This window comes from Scardinius erythrophthalmus, assembly GCF_964197995.2.
Source record: "Scardinius erythrophthalmus genome assembly, chromosome: 1".
Taxonomy (NCBI): domain Eukaryota; kingdom Metazoa; phylum Chordata; class Actinopteri; order Cypriniformes; family Leuciscidae; genus Scardinius; species Scardinius erythrophthalmus.
In genome coordinates this window covers 32,413,940-32,424,806 of record NC_138221.1, presented here as the reverse complement: position 1 = coordinate 32,424,806, position 10,867 = coordinate 32,413,940, and the positions used below count along the sequence as shown (strand labels likewise).

The 10,867-nt window shown below is 36.1% G+C and overlaps 1 protein-coding gene across 1 annotated transcript in view; it reads left to right on the top strand.

The window, feature by feature from the left end:
- Positions 1 to 2,049: 2,049 nt before the first annotated feature.
- Positions 2,050 to 10,867, top strand: part of nfixb (nuclear factor I/Xb) — a 186,091-nt gene continuing 177,273 nt past the window's right edge. Inside the window, 1 exon segment of the mRNA XM_081375246.1 lies at positions 2,050 to 2,184. Within this exon segment, the coding sequence (XP_081231372.1) occupies positions 2,170 to 2,184 (15 nt within the window). The 5' untranslated portion in view covers positions 2,050 to 2,169.

Genomic DNA, 10,867 nt, shown 5'->3' with positions numbered 1-10,867 from the left:
ATACCCGTTTTCAAAAGTTCACGTTTTCAGGCCCCCGAACGGCCGTTGTCGTGTAAATGAACGTCCAAAAGAAAACCGATAAAAAGTTTTGCATTTTTTTTTGAAAACTATCATTACGTAATAAAAACAAAGCAAAAAATCCTTCACCAGGACAGCCCTATTTAAGGGCACCCTGTGGGTTTCCTTCAAAAAAAGTTTGATTTTTAAAAATGAAGAAAATCAGTGCATTGTAATTTTACTGTTGTTATGTAAAATAATAATAATTTAGTCATTTCTAAAATAGTAATTTCTAATTTTTTTATATAATAATTTTTACATTATAATTATTTAATTCTTAATCGCATTGTAAATCACAATTGCAATAAAAAAAAATAAAAAATACAATTCATTCCCCACCCCCCCAAATCGTGCAGCCATTGTGCACCTCTTTGAAATGTTGTGGAAGAGCAAAGTTATTTAATTACAAAGGACACCCTTAGGGAATATATCTAATTTTAATACAGGTTAGTTTAATTACACTTGTTACTTACCAATTATATTGTTATATTAGCCTATATTATATTAATTATATTACATTACATTATATTATATTATATTCTGAAAAGGCTAGTATGAACAGAAAAAAACAAGACATCCTGAAAGTGAAAAGCTGTGACGGTATATTGATGACGAGGTTTCTTCTCTTTATCCGCTCCGGCTCCGTCCTGAACCTGAGTGTCACACGGGGTGAGACACGCTGCTCTGTGATTGGCTGACAGTGAGCAGCACTGGGGTTGAAAACATGTAGGAAAGAACGAGAGCTGAAACTCAAAGCAGATGGTTGTGTTGGCACCTGTCTCGCTCTAAAATCTGTTTGGAGCTGTTTTCCACATGTATAAAACTGTCAAGACCTTCATGTGCCAAAAAAATAAACACCTCAGATTTAACCCTCCACGCACAGCGAGTCTGTCTCTTACAGTAACGCTCAGAGTCATATACTGTAAACATGAGAGTGCTGTTTTACACATGCAGCTTATAGACATCATGTGTGTTAAATTAGATATAAAAAATGCCAAAGCAAGTGGATGCTAAAGACAAATGAGTCAATTTTTGCTCTATTATTGTATTATATTATTTTATAGATATTTTATTTCAGTTTTAGTTTAGTTTGAGTTATTATAGGCTACATCAAGTTAAAATGAGGATTTTTTTTAAACAATATATTTTATTATTTTTAATAGTTAGGCTAATGTCTATTTTATTTCAAGTAATGAAAATGTTTTTTATGGTTTTATTTTAATAAATAATAAATAATCAGTTTTTTAGCCTGTTATGGTTGTTATAGATGACACTATAGTGTTTTGCATTGCATTGCAATTGAATATCTTTTTTTTTTTGTGAAATATTTTGTGTACTTGTGCTTTCTTTGCACTTGTTAAATGCCATTTGTTTTGAATTTTTTGTTATCTAATTTTTGTTTAAAATTTAGGAAATGTGAATGTTTTTTTTTATGTTGTTGAAAAATAAATCGAAACTTATTGTCAGTAGGTTTTATCCTCTAAAGACCTTTGGCCACGCCAGGTTATTAAAATAAAACCATAAAAATAAAACATTTTCATGACTTGAAATAAAAAAGACATTAGCCTGACTATTAATAAAATAATAAAATATATTGTTAAAAAAAAAGACATTTCTCATTGTCATTTTAACTTGATGTAGAATGAACTAAAATAACTCAAACTAAAACTGAAATAAAATGTCTATAAAATAATAGCGGTGAGACTAAAATAAACCTGCTGTTGGCTTTAGATTTGCATTGTTTTAGTGTTTTTGTGCATAAAATACCACAGCAACAATATTACACATCATATTTTATTAATGCATAAATGAATTATATTAACCATTATTTTATGTATTCTTAACATTTCATATTCTTCTTATACATCCAAATGCTCTCAGAAAAATATAGAAAGGGTTGGCTTCAACAGTATATCTGTGTCGGTGGGGGTCCTGCTCCATCTCTATGTTCCTCAAGTGTGTTAAATCGGCTTGAGTCCTCTGAAGAGATTCGTGAGTGCTGTGATCTGATCCAGCAGAGGGCGCTGCAGCACGCGCTTCACATGCACGCGCACCTGTCCAGCTCAACCCTCACCCGAATAACGACAGCGAGTCAAACCACTAATTGCCACCATGTTTTCACACATGGTAAGTCGTGTTTCAATTCCAAATACATTTAAATGTGCGCTTTCATTGCGAATTAAAAATGACATGGAACATGTTACAGCTTTCATGCCCTTAAGGTGAAAGATGAAAGAAAGAACTCGTTCACTTTACAATAACACACATGCAACGTGAAACGATATAAATAGTGAATCAATTATTCACCACAATGCCAAATAAACAATGCATAAATAATTGTATAAATGCTGTCTTAATCATTATATTGCTGTTTAAAAAGTAGGTTGTTTGTTTATTCATTGTTCACATTGTTAATTTTATAGTTATTAAATCTGTAGAAAGGTTAAACCCGTAAATATTAATAGTGCTAAATGTGAATGAAAGTGTTTTTTTTTCCTGATCTAACTGAATGTCAGTGAGATGACTGTTTAGGCTACGTGGAGGTTTTCTGTCTTCACCCTTTATTTTTAATATTTATCCCAATGTTTGTCATCAGATTTTGAAGGAATGTCCACATGATTTGTGTTTGCTTTGTAGTGATTATCAACACATGAGAGATGCATTGTTCTGTATTAAAACCAAATGGAGAGTATAACAGCGTGATGGACTGCTGTGTAATGTTTCTCAAATCTATTACCTCAACATTTCGGAGAAAATGATTATCTTGATTTAACCAGGAAAGTCTCCATGAAAACATTTGTCTGAGAAACAAGGGTGAAATAATGCTAGAAATAATCCATGAGAAAGTTATTTAAACACGAGAAAGGTCTAGTCTTTTGTTCATATCTTGTTAGTTATCTGACTGTGTGGAATACCAGGACATGCTTTCCTATTATTATGATTTTTTTAAATGCATATTTATTTTTATTTCTAAAATGATTGTCAAAAGCAAAATAGCTCAAATGTATAACATATGTCTCAAATAAAGCATGGCAAAGTGCATGTAAATATATGATTTCTTTCAAACAGAACTATTCAGCTTTTATCCAAATTGTATAATTTAAAAAGAATAATGTTTGTTATGACAGAAATGTTTAGAGAGTGTGGGATTGGGACATGATCCTGGCTGTGCTGTTTTTTTTGTTTTGTTTTTTTTGTTTTTTGTTTGTTTTATGGAAGTAACGGCTTTTGGGATTGGGAAATAATCCTGACTGTTTTTTTTATTTTATTTTTTTTTTACTTAAAAAAAAAATTGGGACATGACCCTGGCTGTTTTGTTTTGTTTTTATGGAGGTAAAGGGTTTTAGGATTGGGACATAATCCTGACCTTTTTTTTTTTTTTTAAATAAAATTTTATTTTATTTTATAAATAAACATTTTTATGGAGGTAGAGAGTTTGGGATTGGCACATGTCCCTGGCTGTTAATTTAATTTAATTTAGTTTTATTTTATTTTATTTAATCCTGGGCAGACTTAAAAATTTGTGAGTCTTGTAATTTCTGCAATTTTATCAATATTATGTTGCACTAAAGTTCAGTTTTGTTCTAAGGGATTATACAGTATTGCGTCTGTCCATAATTTCATACATCATTTAAGTCAGCATTTTGTGGGATCCGTATAATCAGTTCCTTAATGAAGCAGGTGCTCGGACAGGTGTCGTGCTCCTTCTGCACAGCTTCCACACTTTGGGAAAATCCATATTCGGCTTAAAACACACAACAATAAATGCACATTTTACAGATCTTTCTTCAGAGAAAGGGTTCGCATAAGAGGAGCTAGGCCTATCTATTGTTTGCTTTGCTGCGAGGCATCGCACGTCATTGATCAAGACCTTGGCTGGATTTCTTTCGACATGCACTTTTATTAAATTGGTTTGCTGTTGGGTGAAGGCAGCTGGAGACAAATCAAGTGGCAGATGAGCTGGCAGGCCGTGCCACAAGTGTGAGGTGAGCGCTAGAGAGATAGACAGATGGACGGACAGATAGAGCAATGATTTCCAGAGGAAAGACAGGAATGGTAAGCTAGCGAGGATAAGAAGCAGCCTGGCATTATCCCGTGCCCTTTAGTATTTAAAGGATGCTGGCATAGCATTTAGGTATTTGGGGTGGCACAGCCACGCAGAAAGCACGCTCACACAAACCCCCCAACAATCATTTGCTTTATGAGGTCTGCTGATGCCATGGTAACCCTCCTGTCCTGGGCACGGCTCAAGCGCTGATGTGCCAAAAAAATGCCATGGCAACTTTTTTTTTTTTTTTTTTTACCCACGTTGCCCAGGAACCTTTGAGATTTAGTAAGTGAAACCAGTGGATTCACAAATTAGGCTCTGAGAGAAACGTGAAGTTTAGTGTTTCCAGTTTCTATGCACAAATTGCCCAGAAACAGTGTGTGAATTATACTGTGACTTTAATGGAAGCACTTCGCTTTTAAAAACAAAGAATTCTAGTTAGGGTAAAACTATAGGGCTGCAATCCGTTCAGGTTCATTCATCTCGCGTAACTCAGATTTTCCTTGGGCGCCCTTGCATCAAATTTAAACTCAACATAATATTTGTCGTACTCGTATTTACTTTCGTTCCTCATCATGAACGGTTCATCAGTCTAGTGTTTTATTAAAAACTCACTCTGCTGTGAAACATCTGACCTTTTCAGACAACAACACCATGAACCCATATTTTATTAGCCTGGTTCTACCAGACTCTCGTACATTTCATTTGTACAGAGAGTCTGGCCTCGCTCCATTGAGAAACGTTTACTTCCTTGTAGGCGGGTTCTCTGTTAAAGTTCAAAACTATTGGATCTGCCCAGAGTCACTCAGGATCTGCCATAGCCAATCGCTAACGTGTGGTCGTCCGAATGATCAGAGGATTATGTTTAGAATAAGATGTCTGTCTTTTATAAAGTTTATAAAGCGACGAGAATACTTTTTGTGCGCAAAAAAAAAAAAAAAAAAAACGACTTTATTCCACTATTCATTTCCTTCTCTCTGTTCCTCGAGTCTTGATAAAGCAGCGCGTCTGTGTGTTGTACGTCACACGTAGGCTCACTATTGGCCGACGCTAGTCATGTGTGTGATCACATCAACGTCATCGTTCTCAGCCACTCCCTCTATTCGCTGATTGGTCCTACAAAAAATTTGTTTCTGGAAACCTAAGAATATACAGCAGTCCCAGACGTAGTACTGAAGGAAAATGAAATTGAGCGGAAGTACGTAGGAGGGCGGAGCCAGGCTAATATTTTATACCCCCTCTAACCATTTTTTATGATTCAATCAATTTCTGATGGACAGCCATTTTTTTTATATCCTGTTTCACTCAGAAAAAATACGTTATATTGTGAAAGTAAAATTTTACAACAAGTTTGTAATGTGTAAAGTTAATTTAAAAGTTATAATGACATGTAGGCCTACTCATGTCTGATACAGATCCTCAAGCCATTTGCTGTTGTTGTTGTTTCCACTCCAAGTAAATGCGAATAATCTAAAATTACATTTACATTGACTTATTTTAACTTTGTAAAAAAAAAAAAAAAAAAAAAAAAACCTAACCCACCTGTGGCCGTGAAGTGAACTGCAGCCAGCAACTAATTGCTCGTGCTCGCACTCTTGCGGATGTAACGTACTTTTTGTTCTTTGCTTAGAAGTAATAAATAAGTTGGAAATACCTTTGCAGCCATACACTGTAAATGAACATCCAGCGTCGCTAATAGTATGTAGCTAATGTAACTATACTGTGCTTTCTTCTCAATAACACAAATTAAACACAACAGAAATGACAGCGGTGAGAAAGCAGCAGTTAAGAAAGCATCATGGCGATGTGGATGTGTTTGCACGAGCTCCGCGATTCACCGGCATAATGTCGACAGAGGAGGAGGTAATTAAAATGACACTTTTATGATAGTTTGATTATATATTTGAGAATGAGATTATATAGACTAGGCCTATATCTGGCTATGTGAGACTATAGTTTAAATTAATCCCTTTTCTTGGCTTGACACATTGACATTACAGTACAGAATGACTCTTTCTGCATTATCCTAGTGCTGTACAGCTGTTACCACACAATACAAATATTAAAGCAAAAAAAAAAAAAAAAAAAAGTATCAATGCAACTTTCATGAAGTAAAATAACTAAAAGCCTTCCTTCTGCTGGAAAAAATAGTCCCTGACCTTGAACAGCAACAGAAGTTACATTATTTCGCCCATAGATGGCGGAAAAGACTGTCTTTATGAGTGAGTCAGTCAGTAGAGAAGACTTTTATATTGAAAGAAAGGACTGAAACTTTAGCCTGGCAAGCCAGACCAGAGCCTGTCTACGGAGAGCCTTGGCACTTCCTATTAGCCCCATTGTATCGATCTTGGTTGCAGTTCCATTAGAATTCCACTGGAGGTGATCGCGGGCGAGGGCAGACTGAATGGGAGTCTATGGGGCTAAACGGCTAAATGTGTCTCTTTCACCTGATAGCCGTTGAGAAATCTCAGAATTTATTGTAGGTTTTGCAAAGGTCGAAAGTTGAATGAACGAGCACTTATGTCCTTTCGATTTCTTAGAGGTTGAGTTGTTGTTGCCCATAACACGCTAGCATTCTGCTAATGAACGCTGATTGGTCAGTGAAGGACTGATTACGACCAGAGATACCGCTTGATGGCATCGTGGCATCCGCAGCGGGACCAGAAACAAACAAAACAAAAACTCGTCTAGCACATGTGTATTTACCTGTGTCAGCTGTGTTGTCGATGCCTCGAGAGAAAAGAAAGTGCAGAGCGCGAACGCACCAGAGTGAGTGAAGGATTGCCGTGAAGCAGTATCTCTGGTCATACGATGTGTATGACGTCATTGACATTTTAAAAGACTTTTTAAAGCAAATAAGTGACTCTAAAAAATCTAACACCCAGCAATGTGTAATTTCTTTGCATCTCCGTTCAAATACAACATTCAAATTACTAGACAAAAAATTATATCCTGAGAAAAGTGGATTTTGATGGGTATAGCGCCATAGACCTCCATTCATTCTGCACTTGCCTACGAGCGCCCCTGCATGGACAGAGATGTGTTACTGCAGCCAGTCCAGAAACTGGAAGTAACCAGAGAGTGCCCATTCATTCTCTTCCTATTAGACATTCTCTGGCCAGACCTACATCAAGATGTTAGGTCTGGCAACTCACCATAGACACGGCTCACTCCGAGGGGCGGGATAAACAGTTGTCTTTCAAATTCCCTCTGCACGCAATAGGACAGCGCTTCAACCAACCAGAGCGTTTTCCCAACAGCGGCGCTAATGTTAGTTGATAGATTCAACTTTTGAATCTGGCCGGCAAAACTACGAACACATCTTCCTTTTTAAGAATGACTTAAGTGCCGTTCTTTGCTCTTTCTCAAAGAAGAACTTAACTCCAAGTCCTCCAGAGTCGCGGCTAAAGCCGATTTGAAAGACTGTTTTCCAGCAGCAGCCATTCTTTGTTTTCAAGCAGCGGGGAACCGTCGCAACTCTGTCGTCATTAGGGACTTTAAGCAACAGCTGCGAATGGAACGGCTACGGCGACCGTATGCTGTCACACCGCCGTAGAACGTAAAAATCACTAAGCAACCATAAACAGGACAGCGCAACTTGGCATTAATTCATTTTGAGATACAATTGATAAAAAAGTTAAAATTAGCTTAAGTTTAAAACATTTTAACACATATTATATAAAAGACTGGTACAATCATAAACGGATGCAATTACAATGCCATATGCCATAAAACATAACATTTATTTACCTAATCTCTCACGTTGAAGCGACTCCGGCAAATCAGCTGTTCTCTCGTAGTAGCCGTTACAGTAGAATGTTGCAAAGTAGCAGTTAAATTCGCGCATGCGCAATACAACGCCAGAATGCCGTTGCCGTTTCACCAGAGGCTGTTGCTTAAGGTCCCTAATATGTTAAGCCCGCCCCGCCTACTCTATACATGATGTGATTGGCCTGACCCAATTCAGGTTTTTACAGCTCCGAAAGTCAACGGAGAGTTGCTAGACTACCCTGGCTGCAAAATACATTTTGTTGCCGCTAGGGTGCGTCAAGATTTCTAGGCTACTGAAACTTGTGAACATGGAGAAGCAAGACGCAACTGACAAATGACTAGCGTGTGTCAGGCACTGGAAAACTCCTTAACTGTAACTTAAAGGACAAGATATTGCAGCGGACTAGTATGTAATTACGAATATAGGACTGACCTGAAGGAAAATGCTCTACTGTAAATGCAGGTACACTCACTTACTCGATCTCTCACAGTACTCTACTGTATAAGCTTCAATGAACAATATCAATGAGACTATGTTCACCTTGCTAATAGTGGTTGCTAAGGGTGTTGTGTTGTGTAGTACTAGTGATACATAGAACCGTTGGGTGAAGCGGTCATAGCCGTGTTTTATCGTGAATAAAACACAGCTATTGACCAATCAGCATCAAGGACTGGAACTAACCGTTTTACAACAATTTGTTTTTATCATGACGTGTCATTGGAAGAGATGCTCTCGGGACCGCGCGTATTCGTCACATCCTTTTGTTTTCCCGTCAAAAACGTCCCTAGTCCTTTACATAAAAATTAGACTACAGGCTTTATAGATGAACTAGGGGAAAGTTGGGGAAAGTCTTATTTTAAATTTTTTTTTTTTTTTTTACAAGCTGTTCACATATTAGCAATAAAAAAAATCGATAATACACTAAAATTCTCACAAATTGCCCCCCCCCTTTTCTTAGTTTATTTGAAAAAAAAAATATATATATATATACAGACATGCATACATATTTAAAATTAAAATAACAGCTAAATAAAGTCATGTACTTCTCAGCACAATCTTCCAAAATTATTGTAAGTAATTCAAATTAGAATTTAAGTGGACATTGGTGTTTAAAGTTTAATTACATTAAAGTTTAAATCATGGCACTAAAAGTGCCAGTTCCGTAATGACATCATATTCCAGGATGTGACAGTTTTTGATGGGAAAACAACAGCACAAACATCCGTAGTTTTTAGTCTATTGTTGTTTGTTATTCATTGCTTGGTTTATGACCCTCTGAAATGTTAGAATGACAGAAACATTTGATTATTTGACCAATGATCTTTGAAAATACCAACATTTTAAAAGAAGTTTAAAAACAAATATGAAAATGAACTTGATGTCCTCATTAGGTGTAAGCTGACTGGCAATCCGTCACTTTAAATAAAAAATAAAAAAACTTGCAGAGGTCAAAAGGTGCTGGGATAACACCTTATGGTGCCGACTGGTTGGGCGCAAGTATGTTTATTGATCATACCAAGCCGCAATATTTCTGTGTATCTCTATGAATTCAAACACACAACTGTTTAAATGACATGAGCCCGTCACAGTATAACATTTCCATATTACCCTGGGTCATCTAGACGCTCTCTCTCTGAGGCCATGCCAGCTTAGTGCCAGTCCTGCATCACACACTCTCTCACACGCACACAAAGAAGTCTTGTTTAGCTTGTTTTAATTCCCTTAAATTAGGGAGCCGTGCCAAGTCCTGCACCAGCAGCCATCCCACCACAAGCAGACTTATAATTGTCCCTCATCTGACACGCAGGGTCTTCGTCACAGCTTTGTGTGTCTCTAAAGAGCGCTGCTGCTCCCAGGACTGCATGTGCTCTCTCATTCACTTTCACACATTACATGCATGCATGACTGCACCGTTTAGATGCGGCTGGACGAGGATAATCAAATAATCAGCACGGAAATATTTTGAACTGAGGAATGCCACTTAATTAAAAAAAAAAAAAAATGAAAGAATTGACATGCTGCTTTCAAGCTAAAGGAAACTGTAGGACGCCTGCTTGTGCTTTACATTTTACATTAGGGACTGCAGCATGAACATTTACCACGGTAACCAGAGTTACTGCCAAAATAATTACCATATAGTTAGTTACTGCTTTCTCATCATAGTAAATTAATGTGGAATCTCCTTCAGACAGTGTAATCATTCTTTGACTTTTTGTGAAATGTAATTATGCATATTTTGGACGAGATTTCTCTTAGTGTTTGTTCAGTGTAATAAAAACGATGGTATTTATGTATTTTTAAGTAACTGAAATCATTTTAAAGAAAATGTTGTCTTTATTATGTTATTTTACTCATTATGTTTTAAATAATTAAAACATTTTGTATTCATTTGGTCGTAATTATTGTTTTAGATGTTAAATAATAGAAATCATTTTCCAGCAATTTAGTCTTCATTTTATATATTTAATTCATGATTATTTTTAAATAATTAAAATGATTTAAATGCAATCTGACTTCATTTATTTAAAAAAAATCAGTTTTTATATCTTATAAGTAAATATAAAAATATATTTTTATTTACTTTACACATAAAAAAAAAAGATTATTCATTGACAAGGCTGTCTGCATTTAAATATATTTATATATTACACTGTGCAACATTTATAGCCAAATTTCTGCTGGCTAATCAGCCTGATCGATATATCAGTCTGATACAACTAAAGTTACTATAATTTTTATTTATTTTTTTCAGTTTCCTATTTATTTGCTACAACGTTACATAAGTTTCGTACATCATGGGTACAACATGCAAGTTTTCAGTGCAGCTTAAACTGTTAAACACACTAAAAACCATTGTAGGATCACAATTTATCCAGCCAAACAAAAGTACACATCAGCTTCCGGCCATCGCTGTACAATAGGCCTCAGAAGAGCCTGTGTCAGACAGCAAGAATTAACAAACACAATATGTGTATACCATGGTGGCAATT